This window comes from Eublepharis macularius, chromosome 10 (assembly GCF_028583425.1).
Source record: "Eublepharis macularius isolate TG4126 chromosome 10, MPM_Emac_v1.0, whole genome shotgun sequence".
NCBI lineage: Eukaryota > Metazoa > Chordata > Lepidosauria > Squamata > Eublepharidae > Eublepharis > Eublepharis macularius.
In genome coordinates, this window is record NC_072799.1 from 5,162,950 (window position 1) to 5,188,590 (window position 25,641).

A 25,641-nucleotide genomic window follows, 5' to 3' on the forward strand; every position below is an offset into this window, starting at 1 on the left:
GCTGACTCCTCCTTTCTTGATTGTTTCCATTTTGCCTCTCACAAATTCTCCAGTGCCTGTGGAGGCTGTACTCTTTGTCTTGGCCTTCTGGAAGGGCGGCTTTTCCATTAGCTCATAGTGCTGTGGTGTTCACCATTGTAGATGCGGTGTTGGAGTTGTAGCTTTAGACTCCAAAGCTTAGTGATGCTTCCCCCACAATATTTCTGCCTGTCTCGCATATCTGATAAGGGAAGTGGTGTAGCTTTGTGAATTGTGGCAAATTAATTACCAGACAATTGTAGTAAACTAATATGAGCTTCTGCATTCGCTCCTCTTCCTTCCGAGAAATTCAAACACAGCCAATAGCCATGGAAGCTAGCATCGCATTCATTCTCTCTCCTCCCCCTTTGAATTCTCAAATTTTTCTCGGCACTGCTGTGCACCTTTCAGATATTTTTTCATGTTGCGAGCAATTTGTACTGCCATCCAGAATGAATTAAAAACACGGGTCCTGTGTGTGAAAATGTATGTAGCTATCATTCTGGCTAGGCTAATAGACTTGCATAAAGGTTTAGATCCAGAGGAGTTAGCCATATTAGTCTGCAGGAGCAAAATAGCAAAGAGTCCAGTAGCACCTTTAAGACTAACCCACTTTATTGTAGCATAAGCTTTCGAGAGCCACAGCTCTCTTCGTCAGATGCATCAAGATGCTACTGGACTCTCTGCTATAAGGACTTAGGAGCGTGAGTTTAGGGGATCGTTGGTGGTGCCCTGGATTTGAGGATGTGAAAACTAAAAGGAGGTGCTATATACAAGATGAGAGGAGGTGCTGAATGCATGGCTTTGAAGGAAATGTAATTAACACAGAGTTGTACTGGCAACATCAGAAAATAACAACAACAATAGCAGCTCTTATATACCGCTCTTCTAGACAGGTAGTGGCCCACTCAAAACGGTGAACAAGGTCAGGGTTATTATTATCCCCCCCAATACAGCTGGGGAGCTGGCGCTGAGAGGAGGGGCTTACCCACGGCCACCTGCTGAGTTCATGGCGGGAGTGGGAATCGAACCAGCAGAGTGCTGATTCACAGCCCAACCACTTCACCACTATGCTCCTGCAGCTCCTATAATAATAACTGTGTTTATATATCCCTCTTCTCGACAGATCGGTGCCCAGTCAGAGGGGTGAACAAGGCCAGTGTTGTTGTTATCCCCCCAATACAGTTGTAGAGCTGGGGCGGAGAGGAGGGGCTTATCCACGGCCACCTGCTGAGTTCATGGCGGGAGTGGGAGTCAAACCAGCAGAGTGCTGATTCACAGCCCAACCACTTCACCACTATGCTCCTGCAGCTCCTATAATAGTAACTGTGTTTATATATCCCTCTTCTCGACAGATCGGTGCCCGGTCAGAGGGGTGAACAAGGCCAGTGTTGTTATTATCCCCCCAATACAGCTGTAGAGCTGGGGCGGAGAGGAGCGGCTTAGCCAAGGCCACCTGCTGAGCTCATAGCAGTAGCGGGATTCGAGCCAGCAGAGTATATATGTATGCATGACTGTGCAGAATTATAATTGTGTTGTGTTTTTAGACGTCGACACTTTTGCGACTTGGAGATTTCATTTTGCAAATTAAAAAAGTTGCCTACGGGGAGGAAAATCAGTCAGGTGTCAACCCTGTTCTAGAGGCATGTGAATGAACAGTGTTGCGTTAAGTAAATATTCCATCGTGCACGATCTGCTTACCTCTGAGAAGGGCCTAGTTTTCTTGCTGTGGTTCCTCGTACTTCTGCCTGCTCCCTGTACAGAAATCTGGATTCATTGGCAGCTTCTGAGCTGTATCCTAGACTAACCCTCTGCTGAAGTTTGAACTGAACGGTCACGCCGGAAGCCTGCAGCTGGAGCTGCAGCCAGTTCCAGCCAGCCATGGGGGTGGTTAGATGCTGATTGCAAGCAGATCCTGTGCGGCTTTAACTCTTCCTGGAGAAGCATGAACTCGAGGCGGCCTGATGAAATGTTATCGGAGCCGGCGTTGCGTATATCTGAGATTTTTGTGTGGCTGAAGCCGTTATGTGGGCTTTTCTCCCCTCTGGGTAATAGGCTACTTACTTTGCACCCTATTTATTTTGTATAGGACTGCTGCAGTTGCGGTTAGCCTCTCCTGAAGGAGAAGAAAGGAACATTTAGGCCAGGCGCTGGTTCTCTCCCATTCCAGAGCACTGTGTGTGTGCCTGTGTGCTTTTGCTGCTTCCCCCAAAGGCTTCCTATCCCGTTTTTTTGTTTTTTGGCTCCCTGCCCTCCTCCCTTGGGAAGACCTTGTGTTTTCTGCTCCCTTTCAAAAGAACTTTAGCTTTTGCCCACAATCTAAGGGCTGGAAGGAATTCCAGATTCAAACCAGTCAACATCAGATTTTTAGCTTCACAGCTAACTTGGGGGTTTCTCTAGCCTTGGTGAAACAATTGTTACGTTTCAGGCTTGTGATCAGCTACTCACTTATGGCGAATAAAAATCCCCTCCCACCCCCAGTAAGGAAACACTGAAATAAAAGCATTTCTTTTATTTGGGTCGCAAATTCCTTGCCTAGGTATGTGTGGGCAAATAGGCCAGTAAAAGCTTTCGTAGCCTAGCAACTTTTGTGGATTCATTTGGAAGCCCAAAGGCCAGAGGCACCTGAGAGACTAATAAAATTTTATTCCAGTTTAAACTTCTGTGAGTCAAAGCTCACTTTATCTAATGAAGTGACTTCTGACTCATGAAAGCTTATGATGGAATAAATTGTGTTAGTCTCTAAGGAACCACTAGACTCCTGTTATATCTTTCTGCTACAGGCTAACAAGGCATCCCAGCTGCAGTTATCACTTGGGAAATCTTCCAGGTCTGGAGCTGGAAAGCAGTATAAACCCTCCACACATGTTTATGTTAGGGAAGGAATACTAAGTTGCTGCTTTCATCAGGGTACCTCCCAGGCTCAAATTGCAATGGGTATTCTGCCATTAAATATATACATGCTGCTATAGATTCTGTCGATATGAAATTGAATCCCACAAAGACAGAATTACTGTACCTGGGTTAAATCGAAAAGAGTCGAGTAGCACCTTTAAGACTAACCAACTTTACTTTAGCATAAGCTTTCGAGAATCACAGATCTCTTTGTCAGATGAGAACTCTGGATCTACGTATCTGGGTTGTGGGTCGTTGGGTTTGGGGATCCAGCTCCCGACACTCGATGGGGTGCCTCGTATGCCTGCTTCAACTGTTAGGAGTTTGGGGGTGATACTGGATGCCTCCTTATCAATGGAGGCTCAGATCACAGCAGTTTCTAGGTGTGCCTTCTTCCATCTGCAACAGGCTCCGTACCTTTCAACCCATGACCTAAAGACAGTGGTCCAAGCAGCGATCACTTCCAGATTATAATATTGTAACTCATTCTATGCTTCCCTTGGGTCTGGTCCGGAAATTGCAGTGGGTCCGGAATGCATCTGCGCACGTCCTTACGGGTACTCCGTACAGGGTGCCTATAACTCCTCTCTTACAACAGCTGCACTGGCTCCCCATGGAACTCCGAATCAGGTTCAAGGTTTTGGTTTTAACCTATAAAGCCCTTCGTGGACTGGGACGAGCATATCTATGGGACCGCCTCTCAGCATATATGCCCCAGAGGGTGCTTCGATTCGCTGGAAAAAATTTACTGGTGGTCCCTGGCTCCAGGGAGGCTTGCCTGGCCATGACCTGGCTCTGACCTGGTGGATCTCTGTCTGAGGAAACCCAGGCCCAACAAAACATACTCTCTTTTTGTCGGGCCTGCAAGATGGAGCTGTTCCACCGGGCATATGGTTGAGGCTGGGGTGTAGCTGTGCCTTCCTTCCAACCTCCTGTCGGGGGGGGGCATGTAGTGTGACCCTTCTCCGAGTTTCCCTCAGTGAGATCCTTTCTCCTCTCCACCTCCTGTCCTTTGAAATGTTATTGGGGTGGGGTACATTGGGGACCGTCATCTGGAGTTTTATTATTGCATGAACTGTATTTTACGTATGTTTTAATGTAATTTTTAACTGTTGTTACTCCACTCTGAGCCCGTTGGTGGGGAGAGCGGACTAAAATCGAATCAATCCAATCAATCCAATCAAATGAATACAGGGTGGGTAAAAATCAATGATTTTTTTAAAATCAGATTTTTAAAATTGGATTTTTAAAATAAAATTCTTTTTGAGGAAAAGCTACATCATACCTCAAAGATATTTTCACCATGGAATAGGGATTATTACTTTGTAATTCTGTAGCAAAGGTAAAGGTAGTCCCCTGTGCAGGCACCGAGTCATTACAGACCCATGGGGGGATGTCGCATCATGACATTTTCTTGGCAGACTTTTTACGGGGTGGTTTTCCATTGCCTTTCCCTGTCATCTCCACTTTACCCCCAGAAAACTGGGTACTCGTTTTACCGACCTCGGAAGGATGGAAGGCTGAGTCAACCTTGAGCCGGCTACCTGAACCTGGCTTCTGCCAGGATTGAACTCAGGTTGTGAGCAGAGCTTGGACTGTAGTACTGCATCTTACCACTCTGCGCCACAGGAAAGTATGAGAGAATATATTCATGTAATGTTTAAGAAAATTTCTGTAAATGAGTTCCAGTTACTCATGGACTAAGGACCCAATTTCTTACTTAGATTAACTTTTTCTTCCTGCCCGACAGGATTTAGTGTTCAGTCTGGAAGATACCATCACAGATGCTTAGTTTTGTAATTCCCAAACTGAGTTTGTCTTCATTTTCCAACATAGCTGTAAAACTAACCTGAAAAGCTTCAAAATAAATCAGTGTAGAAATGCATAGTATGTACTAAAAACGAAACCTGCATCTGTCTGTCTATATGAATTGTGAATATGTATTAAGGTTTAAACAGCCAGTGAGAACAGACTTTTATGTAGAAAGCCACGATTAAATCAAGTGTTACAGATTAATGATTTGGCTCCATTTGACTTAAATCAAATTCACTCTGCATGAATGGTCTTTTAATCATTGGTGGTAGTCTGCTGGCCAGCAATACTACCTTGATTATCTTTAGCAAGATATGAGTAGCCAGAAGCTATTCTTATCCCCCCTGCTCCTGAGAGAGAGGTGGGATAAAGTCTTAACCAAAGGGAGTAATGCTGCCCGTTCTCTTGCACTTTTGCCGCGCCTTCCCTCTGCTGTTCTAAGAATCACATGTGGAGGGCGAGGCTTAAACTGGAGGAGAGTGCAGAGGACAGGATGGAACTATTTTTGTGCCCCCCCCACCACAAAAATAAAATATCTGTGATTATCATTTGTCCTCATAGTCTATGGCTGCCTGCAGTGTGCAGTCTTGCAAATTCCTAGTGGAGAATTTGTTCTCTCTCTGCTGCAGCGACTCAGGGATTTTTGCCATAATTCTTACCACACAGTGTTTATTCATAAAGACTGTCTTAGAGGGGTTGGGCATCTGAGTTAGCTGATGAGGAAGCATTACGTCAGCGTATTGATTGGAGAGGGAAGAGTCCTTTAGGAGCAGACGTGCAATACATTACTGAGAAAATACTCCAGGACCCACTGCCGGGCCCCGTGAATTGGGCAATCTGCTGTATTTCCACACACCCTCACCCTTACTCTGGAGAATTAGGTCGGCAATAAGATGCAAATGTTGAAACCTTGAAGTTACTGCAGATAGCAGATAGCAAAAACGGTATTACCCACGGCTCTTGGGCTTGAACTCAAAAAAGTTTTGCTGCCTGAAGCTGTGGCTTAGCCTACAAACTGCCTGAGTGTGTGTGTGTGTTCTGGCTTCAGTGCTGCTTCTAGGCATGGAGGGAAAGATGGGTATCAGCAGCACCATCAGCCCCTGTGGTTGTCAGACAGCATGGAGCCGTTCCGTTGGCTGGGCTTAGAATCAATGAATGTGAAGCTAAGAAGCACCTTCTGCTGGCACAGTGACAAGTTCCCAGCTGATTTAGGGAACTCTGAATTGGAAAGCCTAAACTTCTGTCTGGGCCAAGCTCAGGGAGGCCATATCCAAATCCTGGTCGTGTGCTTATGTACACATGTATATACCATCAAGTTGCATCTGATCTACGGTTAAGTGGTTGGGTTGCAAATCAGCACTCTGCTGGTTTGAATATATTACTACTGCCATGAGCTCAGGAAGTGATCTTGGGTAAGCCACTCCTCTCAGCCCCCAGCTGTATTGTAGGGATAATAACACTGACTGAGTGGAGCACTAATCTGTCTAGAAGAGTGATATATAAGCACTATCATTATTATTATGGCAACCCCAGCAAGGGGCTTTTAAGGCAAGTCAGAGGCAGAGGTGGTTTGCCAGTGCTTTTCTCTGCAGAGTCATCCTTGGTGGTCCCCCATCTAAGTACCTACCCTGCTTAGCTTCTGAGATCTGTCAAGATTGGGCTTTACCATACCGTTCCACATCCCAGGTCATGTGCTTACTTGTCACTTAAACAAACAAGGAAGGCTCCAGGTGTGTATTGGCAGGGCGTTTTGCAGATGTGGCACCACCACAGAAAAAGCCCTGTTCCTTGTGGCCACCTGCCTTTCCTCAGTGAAAGTAGATGTGTGCAGCTGTGGTTCAGTGGTTGGGCTGCGAATGAGCACTCTGCTGGTTTGACTTACTCTACTGCTATGAACTCTGCAGATGGCCTTGTGTGAGCCACTCCTCTCAATCCAGCTCCCCAACTGTATTGTGGGGGTAATAATAGCACTGATTTTGTTCACTGCTCTGAGTGGGGCATTAATCTGTCTAGAAGAGCGGTATATAAGTGCAGTTCTTATTATAGGAGCTGCTTTACCATAGTGGTGGTTGGCTTGTGAATCAGCACTCAGTGAAAGTATATGCGTGCTGCTGCAGCGTAGTGGTTAAGTGGTTGGATTGCACATCAGCACTCTACTGGTTCGACTCCCCCGACTGCCCTGAGCTCAGCAGGTGGCTGTGGGTAAGCCACTTCTCTCAGCCCAGCTCCCCAGCTGTATTGTGGGGATAAAAATAACACTGACTTTGTTCCCTCTTAGTGGGGCACTAAGTGGTTGGGCTGTGAATCAGCACTCTGCTGGTTCGACTTCCACGACTGCCATGAGCTCAGCAGGTGGCCTTGGGTCAGCCCTTCCTCCCAGCTCACCTTCCCAGCTGTATTGTGGAGATAATAATAACATAGACTTTGTTCATCACTCTGAGTGTGCACTAATCTGTCCAGAAGGGCAGTATTATAAGCACACTGTTGTTGTTGTTGTATGTGGCATTCCTTAACAGAAAGTGATCTGTCAGATAATGCACGGCGTTTTTGGGAAGGGTGTGATGGCAATTGAATTGTTAGCATCTAAAATCACAATGCATGGGAGAGAGAGAGAAACTTTGGGGAAAGGGGGCTGCATTTGCGGCTCTTGTAGTTCACCAATCAGTGGCTATCTGATCGGTGCTAAAAACAAACCCCTACTTGGCCTTCAGAGGAGGCCGATCTGAGATCACAAGGAAACCAGTTTCCTGCCTTAAAGCCAAAGCTCTAAACAAAGGCTCATATCTCGAATGTTTATTTACATGCAAGGCAAGTATTTTAAGCAGGGAATGAGGGAGGAGTTGAAGAAAAGCACCATTTCCAAAAGTTCTGTTTCTGTTTTGGGCGCCAGCTGTCACTGAAGCTTTTTCCAAAACATCCACCAATGATCCTGGCTTGACCTTGGCTTCCCAGTTCCACCCACCACCTTCAGTTTAGTGTACAGAATAACATCATAAAGGGATTGCTTAACAAAATCCTCAGCAGTTCTACAAAATACTGTGGCCAGAGGTCATTCTGCCTTGGGTTGTTATACTATGGTTATAAATATACATCCTTTCCTTAAATCAGTCCAGTCATGCTCTGTTGTCCATTGCATCAACTTCAAGCCTTGATTCCTCGCATAGCACTTTTCTATTGCCCTCCTTCTGGCCCAAGCTCATCTATTGTGGACCTCCTTTGACCTTCACATGGGGCTGTCCATCATGACTTGGTTTAAATGGTGTCATACTTATAGGTAGCCTGTGTCAGATTGGGTGTCTTACTGCCACCACGAAAGTTTGTCGATGGGTTGGCATTCTGGGAATCTGGGTTCTGCACTCCTGATCTCGTGAACGGGTCTGTCCCCTCTTTTTTAGGGACCGCTTGAATAGCTGACTAGCATTTACAACTAGCTGCTTCCGTGCATTCTTTCCCTCCAGGATTTCACTGTGTTTATCTTCTCTAGGAATTGATAGCCGATACAATGAAGGCTGCCGGGAACTGGCAAACTATCTTCTCTTTGGCTTGTATAACCAGAACAACAACGAGTTTGAAAAGTCAGGGTTTCCTGAAGAAGTCTTGGATGGTAAGTGTGTTACTGTGAACAATTCTGCAGTGCTTTCTTTGAATTTCTCATTGCATACCACACAGGGTTCTTTTTTAACATCGGTGTGGGCACCCAGTGCCAAATTTTTTCACTTGCATTCCACAGATCTGCAGGTCTGATTAAGAGAGTTGGAGAATTCTGGGAGGCCCGTGTTCCTGTTCTTGCCCAGTAGTGCTGACATTGAACTGGGCCTCATCTAGAAGCAGGAATGCTTCTGAATGTGTGCAGAGTGCGTTGCCACTGGGTAACTAGCTAGCTCATACACAAATGAGAATGTATGAGGATGTATTCCAGGCGAGAGTACATCTAGTGGGCCAATTGCACGCTGTCTTTCAACCTCATAGGTAGGGCTTTTTTTCAGCTGGAACGTGGTGGAACGGAGTTCCGGCACCTCTTGAAAATGGTCACATGGCTGGTGGCCCCGCCCCTTTATCTCCAGATCTCCATGGTGTAGAGGGCAATCTAAACTCCCCTCTGTCTAGAGACAAGGGGCGGGGCCACTAGCCATGTGACCATTTTCGTTGTGGGCAATTTAAACTTTAAAAAACTCCCCCTTGTTCCAGCTGACCCAAAGTGACGTCATTGTGCGGTCCTGAGTTCCACCACCTCTTTTCCCAGAAAAAAAGCCCTGCTCATAGGGTTGTGAATATATTTGGAGGGGTGAACACTGAGTGCAGCCCTGAAGTCCTTAGAGGAAGGTTGGGATATAAATCGAATTTCATTACATAAATGTCCAGACCAGCTTAGACTATCCCTCTCCTGCCTTGCCTCTTTGAGAAATTGACTACAGCTTCTCTGTTATGAATGACTTCTCTGAATTCTGCTCTCTCGCTGTTTTATAGATGTGATCCTATTAATAAAGCCAGATAGCGTCCATCTGTACTGCAACCCTGTCAACTACAACTACCTTTTGCCCTATGTAGCATTTTGGAGAAACTTGCACTTCCATTGCCTAACTGAAAACGAGGTGAGTGAAGGAGCTGCTAACAGGGTGCGCCTCAACAGTGAATTGGGACTGGGAGAAGTCTGGTGTCCTGTGAAGAGTTTTGCCTTTGGGAATCCCTCTGGGCACAGAGCAGGGGTCCATGGGGCGGGGTGGGGGAGGTGGCTGTGAAATTCCTGCATTGTGAAGGGGGTTAGGCTAAATGACCCCTGGGGCCCATTGCAGCTCTGTATTTCTAATTGCCGTATGTACTGTTGTTACCGTTTCTGATAACATATGGGAGTGAATGCCTCCCTGTCCCAAAGCAAACTTGAGAAAGATAAGGAAGGTTTGCCTAATCCCACACATTCTTACTTGGGTTTTGTCACATGAATGCAGCCTTAATTCGCTTTGTATAAGTATGCCACAACTAACGAATGTTTGTTGGAGATAAGGCATGTTATGTCCCAAACTGGCACATAAGTCTCAGTAGGTTCCAATTAAGAGAGCAACAAATGCTGAAGGAAAGAAGGAATATTAAACTGTCTTGCCTGCGTCTGATACTCATGCAGCCGATCTTCAGCATTGGCCCCGGGTGATGCCACACAAGTAGCGTGGTGGCTGCGGGTGTGGCCACAGATGCAGTCGTATAAGTCACTGCAGTATGCTACTGCCTTGGTGGCTGTGTCAAACGTCCCTGGTGGGGGTTTTTTTTGAGAAATTTTGACATAAAGTCACCAAACCTGCCAGGAGAAACCCCAGCGTGCAGTTGAGTGTTCTTAGCCTGAGATAACATATTTGCCTCTTTTGCCAACCAACCAATACTCTTTAAGACAGGACTGGGCAAATCCCAGGTGCCAGGTTATCCTAGTGCCTAGAAAATTTATTGCAGGACTTAGTATTTTCAGTATTGTAGCATTTCTTCGGCAACTCTCTGTGCATGAGTTTCTTACTGCTTGTTTAAGTGGTAGAGGATGAATTCACTTCTTAACCAGCTGCTTCCTATACTGGTTCCAGTATTCAATTAAAATTAGGACGTTTTAAAGCAATAATAAAATGGGGAGAAGTTACACTAGGATTAGAGGTTAGCTTTTTGTTTGTGAAGACAACCAATGTTACCCTTAAATTTAGTAAATGATACAACGCTTTTGCCATAGTTTTAACGAAGTTTCAAGAAATTGTGAAGTGATTAGGATTAAGTTTTATGGTAGCAATAATTAGAACATCTGGTCATGAAAATACAAAACACTTAGAAATCTGTCTCCTAAGGTTTTGGGCTGGCACTTAGAGCCAAAGAAAATGTGGCTAGGCATCCTCTAAGGGTTGCTGTATTCAGTTACTAGGGGTCAGTAGAGCAAGATTTGGGTCCAGTAGTACTTTAAAGACCAACTAGATTTCCAAGGTATGAGCTTTCGAGAGTCAGAGCTCCCTTCGTCAGATATAGTGAAGCAAGCTCTGACTCTCAAAAGCTTATTCCCTGGAAATCTAGTTGGTCTTTCAGGTGCTCCTGAATCGGAATCTTGCTCTTCTACAACAGACCAACACAGCTACCCTCCAGAAACTAGGGGTTAATATAATCTCAAGAACAACCCTGATTATTTGTGGTTACAGATTGTCGGGTAACCTTTCTGAGAGGGAGAGATTATGAAATATTCCGTGTGCACACATAAGATTCAGCAGCTGTATGTTATGAGCCTCCTGCTGCTCACAAAAGAGGATGGAGAAACCTCTGCATAGAGAGCTCCGTATGTGCATATAGGAACTGCTCGATTGTGGCAATCGTTCTTATAACCCTTCTTGACTTTGGAGAAGGAAGCTTTGATGGAATCTAATTAAATGAAGGGCCTGTGGTATAATTTACGATGCTTTTCCCTTTGAAGTTTGAAACTTCCGGATGGAAAATGATTTATTGGAGCCGAGTTCATTAACCTGTTGGAGCCAAGTTCATTAACCAAATGTCTCTTCAGATTTGATAGCCCTTCAAGTTAAGTACCGGGATGCCACCCCCTTGTGTTTGCATACAATTTGCCACTGGATTAGTTTTACTTGTCTGTATCATCCAGCACCTGCAAAATAGCTCAAAGAGATAATTTAGTAAAGGACAGGGGCTGTAGACTAGACAGTTGGGTACTCTCTGCTAATGTAGATATGCTCCTACTGGGTAGTCTGATGTTGCTAAAGATATCTGCGCTTTGATTCAGAAAGGTTTCATCTCTGTATTCAGCTTTATGCTAGTTTTCAAATTTGGTGCTACCATACCCTATTGTATCTCTTTTCATTGAATGCCCTAACTATTGATCTGATTGTATTTTTGCTCTGTGAGTGCCCTAGCTATTGATTATATTGTATTCTCTTGCAGTATGTTATCCGCCTTGGATCTCAGTGAGAAAGGTGGACAATAAATAAATAAATAAATAAATAATAACTGGACAGAGCTGTTCCTTTAGTTGTGCTGCCAGGGAGAGAGCACACAGCAGTATCTGCTTGGGTATGTTGTCTGCTTTGCTCCTTTGAGCCAGTACCTACTTCTTAGTGGCTCCTTGCCTGATCTTAGGAAACCAGGTGTACATAACTGATGAGAGATGGTGGGTGAATGTGTGAGGGGGGAAATGTCATCAAGAGATCCTCATAGTGTTCCTAAGAAAGCAAGCAGGTGCCGATTGGGTTGCGGGAACATTTGATAATGAAGGATGTTGTCACCATGGCAACTGCGGAGATTATGTAGGCCGAGTGGAGGTGGATACAGCTGGTTTGCCATTGTGTAGAACCAGAGTCTTCCTTTAGGTCCTGTGGTGGATACATGTCCTTTCATGCATGATTTTCAGTAATGGTTTTGTGGGAACCCTGTCGTAGGTTTTTTGCTGCAACCTTCTAATCAGTGAAGTGAATTAGCTCTTGGACTCAATAGCAGAATTCCACCTACAAAGTAGACTGGGAAGTCAATCGGAGTTGTGTTTTTCATGGTTCTGTGGTCTGAAAAAGGCTGCTTCTGACTTGGCATTGGAAGCCCATCTGAGTTGAGTGGTTTTGTTCATGGCACAGAATATCTAGTTAATACTTGGGGAAATGTTTTCCCTCTCACAGTATCTAAAAACAGTGGGGTCTGCATATCTTTGACATGTACCTGGCATCCTCTTGCATAATCCAGATGGATTGGGATTAGACATGGGCATGAATTGAAATATGAATCAAATTTCATGACGGATTGGGCCGATTCATGTATCACAAAAATGTGTTTGTGGGGCCTCGTTTTTCATGAAATCCACGACTTTGGGGGCCGATTTGTTCGATTTGTGAATGCTTCGTGATGCCAAACAGGCTGGCACCAATCCATTGATTCCCTAGGCAACGTAGGCCCAGAATGTGTGCAGACCTTTTGTTGCTGTGGAAACCCCAATCTTAGCCACATAACCTTGATAGGCTGCTCTCCCTGCCAACCTGAGATCTCCCATTCTGTTCTGTGAGAGCAACAAGCAGGGGGGAGATGGGCCTTCTGTAGCCATGGGAAGACCAATCTGATCCCTCCAAACCCTGTTAGGCAGGTCTGTCTGCCCACCAGAGAGCTCCTGTTCTGCTCTGTGTGAGCATTTCTTATGTAAGGCACAGCTCTGTGCCTCCTGCTTTCAGTTCCAATAAACAGAGGGAGAGGGAGGAGCTGTTGCTGGGATTTGGAGTGAGAGAGAGTGGATTTGGGAGCTTTTGGTTGGATTTGCTGCTGCTTCAAAAGAGACTGAAAAGACTCTTATTTTCTGCTCTTGTCCTTGCCAGGAAGGTTGTTGGGCGAGGGTGCCTTTGAAGTCTCCCTGTGAGTTTGGCATCTCTGGGTATGAACGGGGCTGTTGTAGGGCCCCGGGATCTGACGAATCACGAACCGAACGAATTGTTTCGTGAAACGGGACAATTTCGTGAAAGTTCATGGTTCATGGAATGTGAAAAACCACGAAACTCAGGGTTCTTTTTTCCCCATTTCGTGCTCATCTCTAATTGGGATCCCAAGTATCCATTTTGCAAATGGTAGGGCTTTCCTCAAATGCTAGGAGTCTCCTGATGTGGGAGGAAGATGCTGCTTTGTGGGATCCGGACCACGGTCCATGGCAACGAACAGAGGTGCTGCCTCTTTCGAGCCTTGAACGTGTAGCTGGAAGCTTATATTTGTGTGGGTGATGTGCGGAAGCTCCATGAGCGTTCCAGTGATGACTTTAGAGCGAGCACCAAGAACATAAAGATGGGAGTCAACAGCATCATGTCCTTTACTTCATGCTTCAGTGGAGAGTTTGTCATGGAAACCCCTCAGAAAATTGGAGGTTATAGAGGGTCTTGAGAGCAACCTGGTGGAAACACCCAGCACAGGGATCCTCAACATTGTACCGGCCGTGGGCACCACAGTACAAGTTGACACATTTTTTGATGCCCACCAAGTGTTTTTAGAAAGTGGGTGGGGCTCTTGCACAGCAGGGCTTCTGATTTGCTGCTGAAGAGCTGGTTAGTCCCCAGCATCTCCAGGCAGTAGGTGGTATGACCTCGGCCTGAGACCTTGGAGTCAGAGCAGCCAGTACTGAGCTATGTGGTCAATGGTCTGCCTCTAAACAAGGCTGCAAGCTGTTGGGGTATGAGTGAGAAGTAGCAGTAGATGGAGGGAGTGTGGGGTTGTATGTGTGAGCTGTATGACATTTTTGATGTGCCGCTTTGGGTCTTATGAACTGTAACCCACCTCGATCGTTCAACAGAGAGGCTGAATAACTTAGCTCGCATTAGAAACAATGCCCTGATCTGGATAGCCCAGGAGGCCCAATCTCCTCAGATCTTGGAAGCTAAGTGAGGCCGGTCTTGGTTAGTATCTGGATGGGAGACCTCAAAAGACGACCAGGGCTGCAGTGCAAAGTCGGGCAACAGCAAACCCCGTCTGTTAGTCACTTGTCATGAAGGCCCCACCAGGAGTCGCCATAAGTCAGCTATGACTTGGCATTCAACACCATCACCATTAGAAACGATGAAGTAGCCTTTTCCTGTGAAGATCCCTTGGAATTTCTGTAGTATCTGGGTTAAACTGATAGCGGTGCGATTTGAGTGTTATAAAGTGAGGCTCTTCGGATGGGCAGGTATTATGATAGTGAGCCAACGGCTGCCTAGACTTCTCACCGCATGCATCAGAAACGGAGTGGCAGGCTATTTGACCAAAGGCTGTAGTAATTCAGTGGTCTTTGCACGGCTACTTATGCAATCCTATTACTGGGGGAATCCCTGAGATCTTTGTAGAACCGTTGATTTACAAAAGCTTCCCGCTGTCTCATCAGTATGAAGATGAAGAAGCCGCAGAGGAATTCAAAATCTCCAGCTTTGTGGACATGGTTCGGGACTGCAGTCGAATCGGCATCCCATTCAGCTCACAAGGTGGGTATTTTTTTAAAAAAGGCAAAGAAAACCTTACATATCCTCAAGGATGAAGTAAGCGCAACTGGACTTCCAAATGCTTTAGTCGGTGCCTACGGGTGTGCCTCTGAACTCGTGCAAAGAATTGAGAGTTGAAGCTGGACTGCAGCGACCCAAGTTCAAAGCCAAGAGAGTTGACTGCACGACGTTAGGCCATCCCCGCTCTTGCAACCTAACCCATCTCAAAGGGTTGTTAGAAGAAAGGAAAGGGAGGGAGAGCAAGATAAAAATGTAACAAGAAAGTTGCTGTAGCTTGGGAGCTGGAGTTCGGCCATGGCAAGTGTGAAACTGGTTTCAATTTGTAACGTAGACATGCCTGAAGGAACTAATCCTGAAACAAATCCTTGCTCAAAAAGGGATAGAAGTCTCTAAATAATAATTGAGGGGGTCGGGAAAGGACAAGGAATGCCAGGAAAGACTAATCACAAATGTGTTTAGTGTCTCAGTCGTGTATCTGAAAGACCAGATCATTTAGGGGCGGAGGATTATGTGCTATCTTGCAGAAAAACACCTATGTTCTAATGGTAGGGGTTGTTTTTCATCTTGCCAAGTAGCTCCCCTGGGGCCAGATGACACACGGAGTAATGAATCCAAAATGAATACCAAAAAACCCCCACACCCTAATTTTTAAAGCATTGCGCAATTAGTATAAACTCTGATTAGTCTAGAAATTATTATTACGGGTAAGTAGCTCAGCCACAATTTGTGCACCCCTGACGATGAAGCCATCTTAGTGACTCCAGAAGTACAGGGGGTTGAGGAATGAGAGATTCTAACAGTGCAATCCAAAGAAAAGTTACTCCAGCCTAAGTCAATTGAAGTCAGTTGGCTTAGACTGGAGTAACTCTTCTTAGGATTGCATTATGAGCTGAGTAGGAGCTGATGCCATTGAAGACCCCAATGAATATGGAAGCAACTTGGGATATACACATAAGAAGTGAAAGCCAAATATATTAAAGCATACAAATAATACATCTGAACTAGCAATCTGAAAGCAAAGCGGCAGCAAGTTACATGAGCAACGAAAAAACAAGAGACCCTTTTAAACACAACCAACTTGGCAAACAGTAGAACAGCAGGATTTGAGTTCAGCGGCACCTTAGAGACCCATAGATTTTTAGGACGTAAGCTTTCGAGAGTCAGAGCTCCCCTCTTCAGTTACAAATAGAAATGGAGATCCCTAAGTCTTTATATCCCAGCCAAAACATGGGTGAGGTGTTACAACGGACTCAAATCCCTCTGTTCTATCGCAGACCAACATGGCTACCCACCTAAAATTATCTACTTGCAAATCAGTAAAATCAGCAGCAAGAAAGGCCAGTAGCCCGGCTCATTTTTATTTCTTTACAAAACATTTTTGCTGCCTCTCCAGGGAACCTACCTGAGGGGGTTTATAAAATACAAAAACATAAAGCATTAAAAGCTATGAATCAAATCCAACATTAAAAACCGAGCCAGAGCATGAAAACAAACCACTGGACAGTTTAAAACCAATGTAACAATTCTCAAGCCAAAGGCACACTATAAAAATGGTATTAAAAGACCAACCCTTCAATTAAAAGTCTGGGTAAACAAAACGTTTTGGCCAGGTGCCTTAAAGAGAGTAGCGTAGGCAGCAGGTGAAGGCCTTGGGCAAGTTGCCACTGCTGAAAAAGCCCTGTCTCTGCTCTCCATCCACCTCACCTCTGCAGCTGAGGCAGCAAAGCTTGTGAGGCAGATCTTGCCTGGTGGGCCAGACAATACGGGAGGAGGTGGTCCTTCAGGGACCCCAGCCCCGAGTGCTTGAGAGCTTTAGAGGTAAGAATTGGAAATTGTGCCTGGAAACAAATGGGTAACCAGTGCAGATCTTCGAGCACACCTGTGATATGAGCTCTGTGACAATAACCTGGTCGCTGCATTTTGGGCCAATAGACGTTTCCGGACCATTTTCAAATGCGGCCCAACGCAGAGCACTTTACAGTAATCTAACCTGGATGTGATCGGAATGTGGATCATCATGGCCAGATCACACTTTTCGAGGAATGAACACAGCTGATCAAAACATTGCATCGGAGTTGAAAATGTATAAAAAGTCCTCAGAGATAGAATAGTGTTTAGAAGGCTAGGAGAGGGGGAAGAGTTAAATTATAAATTTAATTGGAATAGCAGGTTGGGTTTTTTTAAATAAAAGTTGTCTTTCCTGAAAATAGGCTGCATGGCAGTAGTCTGTAGTTTCTCATGCACTTTGGGAACAGAAGGCCCATGGTTCTACAGCCGTTTTGTAAAAATCCAGAAGGGGTGATGTTGCAATAACACCATGGAGTAATAGTGCAAGAACTCCCCATGTGAGCCAAGAACTCAGGGCGTGATACAGTGATTGCAGAGGGTCTTGTTTTTTGCATCAGACAAGAAAGCTGTAGCGAAGATCACCGTTGACTGCACTGTCTCCAACCCCTCTGGGACGTATCCTGGATGTATACAGCGAAATGTTATTATACCCCACATTTCTCCCCAGCAGGAACTCAAAGCAACTTACATCATTCGCCTCTCCTCCATTTTTTCCTCACAACAACCCTGCGAGGTAGGTTAGGCTGTGAGTGCGTGACTGGTCGAAGGCCACCCCGCAAGCTTCCCTGGCAGAGCGGGGATTTGAACCTGGGTCTCTCTGATCCTAGTCTGACACTGTAAGCAGTGTATCTGACAGGCAGCAACTGGCAGATACGTTGTCCTTCCGGCTATGTGCTTTACAGACAGTTGGATGTACTTGAGTTTATGGGAAATCATGTGTCTTCATTATATCCACTGTAAAAAGCACAGGATGAACTTGGAATCTATCACAGACCATTCTGGCTTCTGCATGCCTTTCTTTCCATATGGTTTTCACTTGGGTTTTCTGAAAATTGTGTGGGTAGGTTTTTACTTAGTCTTTGATTAACCATCCCCTGTCTTGTTTCCGGTGAAAAGAGAGGAATCAGCACCCGAAATTATTTCTGTTAATCACGGTTTGTGTGTATTTCAACACAAAAGGTCCTCTGTGTTTCGATGAATGCTTCATATAAATCCTCTTTATATGCAAGGAGAGAGGCGACGTTCTTCTTGTTACGCAGGTTTCCCTTTTTAGAACAGAAAAGATTGGACGCTCTGACTTCCTGTCAGGATACAAACCTTGACTTGTTTTCCTGAGACAGCACAGCGATAAGCTGATGCAAGAAAACTGCAACCGTCTCTTTTGTACAGTTTTTTTTTTAAAAAATAACGGAGAGCAGCCTGTTCTTATGAACTGTGTGTTTCCAGGCAGCAGATCTCCCCTGGTGGCCAGTAGCTCTTTTCGTTCTGCTAGAATGCCATACATTCAGGACCGCTCCATTCCTTTTGTTTCTCAAGGCGCACATGCATTCCCTTGGTCCCGACGAAAGGCCTTTCTTTAGGTATTCTTGCGGAAGGACAGCTGCTTTCTGTAGTGGTATGGGAAGCATCCTTTGTGTAATTGTACAGCCAGAAGTCTGGAACATAGCGCTGGCAGTTCACCAATTGTATTGGCTTGATGTTTCTACAGTCGTCTCCTCTTGGCAAGAATAGTACGCTGTGCCAGTGGTTATATAGCTCTTCCCTTTGGTTGTTGGGGGTTTTCCGGGCTGTATTGCCGTGGTCTTGGCATTGTAGTGGCACAAATACTCGAACACAACCCCCAAGGGACTGCTCTCGGGCACCACTCCTCTGGCAAGCGCCCAGAGCTCAAACCTGCGCCACTTGGCCGCATAAGCGCGCCTAGTGGATGGCCGACGAGCATTCAGGAGGACCCTCTGCACCTCGTCAGTAAAGCCTATCGGGGAGGAACGATCCGCCAAGCCGTTAGATGCAGCTTCCTGGGATCGTGGTGGACTAGGCTCCCGTTCAGGAGAAGGTCTTGCCGAGGGGGCAGACTCACATACGTCCGTTGGGACATCCGCAGGAGCTTCGGGAACCAAACCTGCCGTGGCCAGAAGGGGGCCACTAGGATGCAGTCCGTCCCGTCCTCCTCTATCTTGCACAGGACCCTGGGAATCAAGGGGAACGGAGGAAACATGTAGTGCAAGCCCTGCGTCCACGTAAACTGGAAGGCATCCCCAATAGAGAGGGGGTCGCTCCCTGCCCTGGAACAGAACGTGTGGGCCTTGGTGGTTGCCGCAGTGGCGAACACACCTATCACTGGATGACCCCACATCTGGAAGATCGGCCCAACGCACTCTACGTTCAGTTCCCACTCGTGTTCCAGCAAGGGGACCCTGCTGAGGGCATCTGCCCGGGCATTGTCCGACCCAGCCACGTGTATAGCACGGAGCGACACGCCGTTCTTGATAGCCCACTGCCAAGTGAGTGTGGCTTCCCGGCACAGGGCCATGGACACTGTGCCCCCCTGCTGATTCACGTAGTACATGGCAGTCGTGTTGTCCGTCTGCACCAAGACATGACGATTCCTCAGCAGTGCTGTAAGAGACACAAGTGCGAAACGAATGGCCCTTAGTTCAAGCACATTGATATGGAGGGTCTTTTCCCTGTCAGACCAGACATCTTGCACCGACACATCACCACAGTAAGCCCCCCATCCCAACAGAGAGGCATCAGTGGTAACCGTGATGTCATGGTGTTGATACCCGAAAGGGGTCCCTCTAAACAAGTTGTCATCAGACAGCCACCAGTCCAAGGAGGAGAGAATGACCCTCGGGATAGAGAACTTGAGGGACGGAGGGTGCAGTAGAGCATCATACCTCCGCACAAACCAGTTCTGTAGAGGGCGCATACGCAGCCTAGCGAAAGGCACCACAGAGGTGGCCGCTGCCATATGCCCTAGTAAGCACTGGATAGTGCGCACAGACTGGAACCGGTTCCTTTTAAACATGGACACTAGACCCCTTAGGGACCGAGCCCTCTCCAAGGGGAGCAGGGCCTTACCCTCCACAGAGTCTAACAGTGCACCAATGTAGGACACCTTGCAGTTGGGCACCAGTTTGGATTTCTCCAAGTTCACCAGGAGCCCCAGGCGTTGGCAAGTGCTAAGTACCAAGCCAATGTCCTGCACCAGCCTAGACTCCGATTCAGCCACGATGAGCCAGTCATCGAGGTACGGAAAGATGGTACAGCCTTCTTCCCGTAGGAAGGAAACTACAGGGGCCACACATTTAGTGAACACTCGTGGGGCAGTGGACAGGCCAAAGGGGAGCACCTTATACCGGAAAACCCGTTGCCGGTAAACAAAGCTCAGGTACTTCCTGTGCTCCTTCCGTATGCCCACGTGAAAGTATGCGTCTTTTAAGTCAAGAACCGCAAACCAATCCCCCTGTTTCAGCAAGGCGATCACAGCCGCCAACGTTACCATTTTGAATTTGGTCACCTTGAGGAAGGCATTAAGGCCCCTCAGATCCAAGATGGGACGTAAGCCCCCATCCTTCTTAGGGACCAGGAAGAACCTAGAGAAGAATCCCTTTACAGAGTCCTCATAGGGCAATTCTTCCACAGCACCCTTGGCCAAGAGCGACACGATCTCCGCATCCAGCTCGGCCATAGTGTTATTGACAGCTGTCAGGGGTGAACTGCATCTAGGCAGCTCAACGAACTCCAGCCCGTATCCCAGTTCAACAATAGTTAAGACCCATGAGTCAGATGTTATTGACTCCCACTCAGAGAGGAGTGGACTAAGTCTGTCCGAAAAGTTCGGGGATACGGCTGGCGTGACCCGTCAGTACTGCCTCCCGGTGCCCTGCTGATCCTTCTGCTGGGCCGGTTGTTGTGCCGGACGAGGCTTGAAGGGCCGACGCCTCCTCTGCTGTTGTGCGGGAGGGTAAGGCCGCTGTTGGTAGGCAGGATACTGCTGGTAGCCTGGCCGCTGTTGATGGTATCTGCCCTGGTAATGGTAAGGACCAGATCGGGGAGCGTACCGTGACCTGGAGGAGGGCTTGTCCGCTGGAGCCAGGCCCAAAGACCGCGCCGTCTGCCGGTCCTCTTTCTTTTTCTTCAGGGTCTCGTCGGTCGCTTTGGAAAAGAGCGAGTCCCCCTCAAATGGCATGCTCTCCACTCTGGAACGCACCTCTTGGGACAGGGCCGTAGACCGCAACCAGGAGTGGCGCCTGAGGACCACTGCCGAAGCCATTCCTCTAGCAGCAGTGTCAGCAGCGTGGCTTCCAGCGTTCATCTGCTGCTTAGACAGTCTCACAGCCTCTGTCTGCAGCAGGGACACCACAGCCTTCTGTTCAGGAGGGAGGTCTCGCGTATAGGATGCCAACTTCTCCCAGAGGTACAGCTGGTACCCTGCCATGATGGTCTGATAGTTGGCAATCCTCAGACCTAGGGAAGAAACAATGTATTGGCGCCTGCCCATGGCATCCAGTTTCTTGCCCTCCTTATCAGCAGGTACCGAGGAGTGACCCGATCGCCTGGGGTTGAACTCCTCTGTGACCAAGGAGGAAGGTGGAGGGTGTTTCACCAGCGCCGGCCAGGTACCCTGCTTGATCTTGTAGAGCTGCTCAATCCTCTTGGATGTTGGAGGTTGATCGCAGGGCACCTGCCACACCTTCTCCACGATTTCCTCAAGACCCTCGAGCATGGGGAAGCCAACATATGCCGGGTTGTCTCCATAAATGCGCTTGAGGAGCTTGTCCTTGGTCTGGGGAACCGCCGAGGAGATGTCCATCTCGAGAGCCTTGGCCATCCTCGCCATCTGGTCGGCGTAGATGCGGAGGTCCTCGAATGGCGAGTCCGCAGATGGTACAAGCTCTTCAGCTGGCGATGGTTCGGACCAGGACTCCGACTGGTAGCCGCCAAAGCTCTCCACATCCTCCTCATCGGAACCGAGCTGGGATTCCGGAACCTGGTGCGGAGGGGGAGCCCACGTCGACCTCGATGTCGAAGGCCTCGGTTCCGACACGGAGAAACCTGCAGGTGCCCCTTCCCACTGGCAATGGTATGGCGAGGGGAGGTAGGAGGCCTGTCGATGTCGGGACGCAGTGGACCGGACCGATCGGACACTGTCCCCAGACCGACGTCGCTCACGACCGGCAGCTGGTGGAGACGGACGGGCAGGCGACGGACGGCTCCGACGAGGAGACGGGCTCGGTTCCAGCCTCGGCGACCGAAGAGCAGGCGATGTTCGGATCCGACGGCGCGGGCTCGGCTCCGGTCCCGAAGAGAATTCTGCGGGCACCGTCTCGAAGGCCATCGGATCCGGCACCGGCACGGAGATGTCCTCTGGCTCCGGGGAATCCAGATGAGGGGAAGGCGTGTGAGGAAGCACGATGACGTCTTCCTGGGGAGCGGGATGCGGCGACCGGTGATGTTTGGTCTTCTTCTTCTTCTTCGCCGGTTCCGAAGAAGACCTCGGAACCGACGCGCTCCTCGCCTTCGAAGGGGACCTCGGCCTCGACCTCTTAGATTTTACCGGAATCGACCCGGTCGTCGGTTCCGATCGGGGACTCGGTAGACGGATCCTCGGTTCCGATGTCGGTCTCGGATCCGACCTGGTGGAAGATGCGCTACGGGGCGGCCGCACCGGTCCCTGCGCTGGAGAGGCCGCTCTCGACGCCGAGGCACTCGGGGGACGCGGTTTCGACCCCGACCTCGCGGAGGCCACTGAGCCAGCTCCGGATTGCCGTTCGGCAGAGTGGCTAGGGCCGGCCTTGGAGGAGGGCAACGGGGCGCCTCCGGACATGACCTTCTGCCACAGGGAGGAGTTAAGACGGGCCTTGCGCTCCTGTCGGGCCTTGCTGGTGAAGCCCTGGCAAATCTTACAGGCCGTTACATTATGGGTCTCCCCCAAACAGAACAGGCACAGTTCATGGCCATCGGTCTTGGCCATTTTAGTGTGGCATTGGAGGCAATGCTTGAAGAGAGCCTTTGAGGCCATCTTCAGGGGCACGCAAAAGGAAGGTCAACAAACAGTCCGAGTCAAATTACCGAGTCCACAACAAAGTCCAAACGAGATCCGAAGAATAGTCGAGGTCACGAAGTCCGAAGTCAAAAGCCAAGCAATCAGTCAGAATAAAGCACGAAGCACAAAAGCACAGAGCAACGAAGCTCACGTTCTCTCCAAGCGGCGGCAAGAAGAGAACTGAGGGAAGGGGCCGTTGGTCGCTGGAGGATCACGTGACCGTTTGGGCGGGAAAACGGTCGCTGAGGCGCGCGACAAACGGCCCCTTCGGAGCCATGGAAGCTCTAGAAAATTCTCCGGCGGCTGGCCTGCGCCTGCGCAGTCCCCATGTGTGTCAGCACAGAAGAACTCGATGAACATAAGTTACAGGTATGTTAACCCTGTTTTTCTTAGAGTAAGGAGGTGCTGAATGAAAACACAACATGCTCTGTGCTCCAATCTGAGCTGCATTTGTCTTAATCAGGGCTTTTTTTCTGGGAAGAGAGGTAGTGGACCTCACTGGCACCATATGCGGGACTGGGACCGTGTGATGACGTCACTTCCGGGAAGTGACATCATCACGCAGGGCAGAGCCATCCCTCAGAGGATATAAAAACAAAAGATAAGGAGGCCAGGCTTAGTTCTAAAGAATTAGAAGCAAGCTGGGATGAGTTTAAATGCTCCTTTCCGTGCTGCAGCACAGAAAGGGGCATTTAAACTCTGGCTTCCGCTGCCTGGCGAGGCAGCAGAAGCAAGCTGGTTGGGTTTAAATGCCCCTTTCCGTGTTGCTATACAACGGCACAGAAAAGGGCATTTAAACCCTGGCTTTTCAGCTGTCTGGTGGGGACTTTTCCGCCAGGCACCTGAAGCAAGCCAGCTGGGCGCTGCTAAAGAGCCTGACGCCATGAGCTGCAGGTGGGAGGAAACAGAATGAGGTGGGCGGGGCACCAGACACGTGATCTCTTTGGAGAACTGCAGGAATGCCTTTCCGCCATGTTCTGGCGGAAAAAAAGCCTTGGTCTTAATTGGCACACTTTGTCAGTCCAGACCGTGCACGCTTAGCAGTGCTTGCCCATTGCCTAGCCAGATAACACAAAAAGAGCAATTGCTTATTGTGGGTATTTAGAAGCTTGTTTTCTCCTAAATAAAATCTGAATTTAAGTTAAAAATTTAGTGACAAATTTTAATTTTTCTAAATTTGGGGGTAGTGTACCCAATATGGTGCCCTTGGGCACACATAGGGCTAACTGGGGCTCTTGCCCAGCGGGGCTTCTGATTGGCCATTGGAGATCTGATTGATTTGTTAAACAGAGCTTCTGCCTGAAATGTTGAAGAGTTATTGTCAAGAGCTATGCAGAATCTCACTGCCTGACATTTTCTGGGTTTTAAAACTTTTTATTATTTTTCATTTAAAACATTTCTATGCTGCCTTTCCACCCAGCGGGGTCCCCAAAGCAGCAAGCCCACACTGGTTGGCTCCACCTGGACATCCATTTTTTGCTTGTGCCCCTTACCATCTGTCAGAATTCCAAAGGTGCCCTGAGGCTGAAAAAGATTGAGGACCCCTGGTTGAAACAGTGGCTTGCAGCCTAACTGCCTTTTTCACTGATGGAAGTTCCTCCAGCTGTGGAAGTGCTGGCGGAAATGATTTTTGCAATTGTCCTGTTCTTCACCTATAATGTTCCTGAGAGTCCACTAATAGAAGGCTAGCAGGCTTCCTTTTGTGATGACCCTGCACTTGTGTAGCATGGGAGGTGAGACGGGGGGTTTGAGCTATTGCCTATTTTATGACTGGGTTTGTTCCTCCAGTATGCAGAAGAAAGTAACTTGTGCACTTGCTCAATCTCTCTTGCATGACGCCTTATAAACATGTTGGTTCAGCACAATTAATGATTCTGTACTCTTTTTGCACGGATGTGTGTGTCCCTTTGTGTTCTAAAGCTAGTTATGAGGACGAAAAAGGAAACTCTTTTATCACACCATAAAAGCTGTAGAAACACAAAAAGAATCAGAAAAAATAATTAAGAGCATTCTCCTTTGAATCCAATTAGTTCACTGAAAATGTTGAAATTAGGGCATTGCTTTAGCGAGAAATTATGTGTGTGTGTTTCCCAGGACACCTGCAGATTTTTGACATGTTCCTTGTTGAGAAGTGGCCAATCGTGCAGGCCTTTGCGTTGGAAGGAATTGGTGGTGATGGCTTCTTTACAATGAAGTACGAGGTAAGGATATAAGAATTACCAAATAAGTCGGCTGGGACATCACCTAACTCCGCATTTTTCCTCCAGATGTGTCTGGCCAGGTACTTCTGGAGAGCTTGTAAAAAGGGCACAGTGGAAGATCTCGTTCTCCTCTTGTTTGCCCCTTTATATTCCTCAACTTAACAATGTGAGAAAAACCCTAATGGATCGGTCTAGTTGTCCATCTAGGCCAGCATCCTGTCTCACACAGTAGCCAGCCAGCAGTAGTAGTAATAATAATAATAACAACAGATTAGAGTCCCACCGCTCTTAAATACTACACCAAACTGGCTCTAGAAAAGAGCAAGAGTCTAGTAGCACCTATAAGACTAACAGTGGCCAGTAAGTTTCTCTGGACGGCCAGTAACAGGGCATAGAGGCTAAGGCTTTCCTCTGATCATGCCTTCTGGCACTGGGATTCAGAGGTTGAATGCCTCTGGATGTGGAGGTTCCCCTTATTCACCAAGGCTAGTAGCAGCTGATAAACCTATCTTCAGAGCTACCTCAGTCCTGATGCAGTATACCTCATTTCAAACACCAGAGCATCTTTTTGTATCTGAAATTTTGATCTCATACCCCTTTGGTGCACCTGGCTTTTGCTTCCACGTCTGTTGCATTGCCACCTTTCAATACACCACTTCATAAATTGCTCTGAGAAATTTTGAAGAATAGTAAAGAGTCCAGTAACACCTTTAAGACTAATCAACTTTATTGTAGCATAAGCTTTCGAGAACCACAGATCTCTTCGTCAGATGCTGTGACGCTCGAAAGCTTATGCTCCAATAAAGTTGGTTAGTCTTAAAGGTGCTACTGGACTCTTCACTATTTTGCAATTACAGAC

At 47.6% G+C, this 25,641-nt stretch overlaps 1 protein-coding gene across 2 annotated transcripts in view; it reads left to right on the plus strand.

Annotated features, from left to right (window-relative positions):
- The window catches only part of DNAAF9 (dynein axonemal assembly factor 9), a 115,142-nt gene that overhangs the window by 14,688 nt on the left and 74,813 nt on the right, over window positions 1-25,641 (plus strand). For both annotated transcript variants that reach the window (XM_054989895.1, XM_054989894.1), the window contains exons 3-6: window positions 8,210-8,329; window positions 9,193-9,317; window positions 14,567-14,663; window positions 24,676-24,782. In XM_054989895.1, coding sequence (XP_054845870.1) covers window positions 8,210-8,329; window positions 9,193-9,317; window positions 14,567-14,663; window positions 24,676-24,782 — 449 coding nt within the window. The remainder of the gene's footprint in view (window positions 1-8,209; window positions 8,330-9,192; window positions 9,318-14,566; window positions 14,664-24,675; window positions 24,783-25,641) is intronic.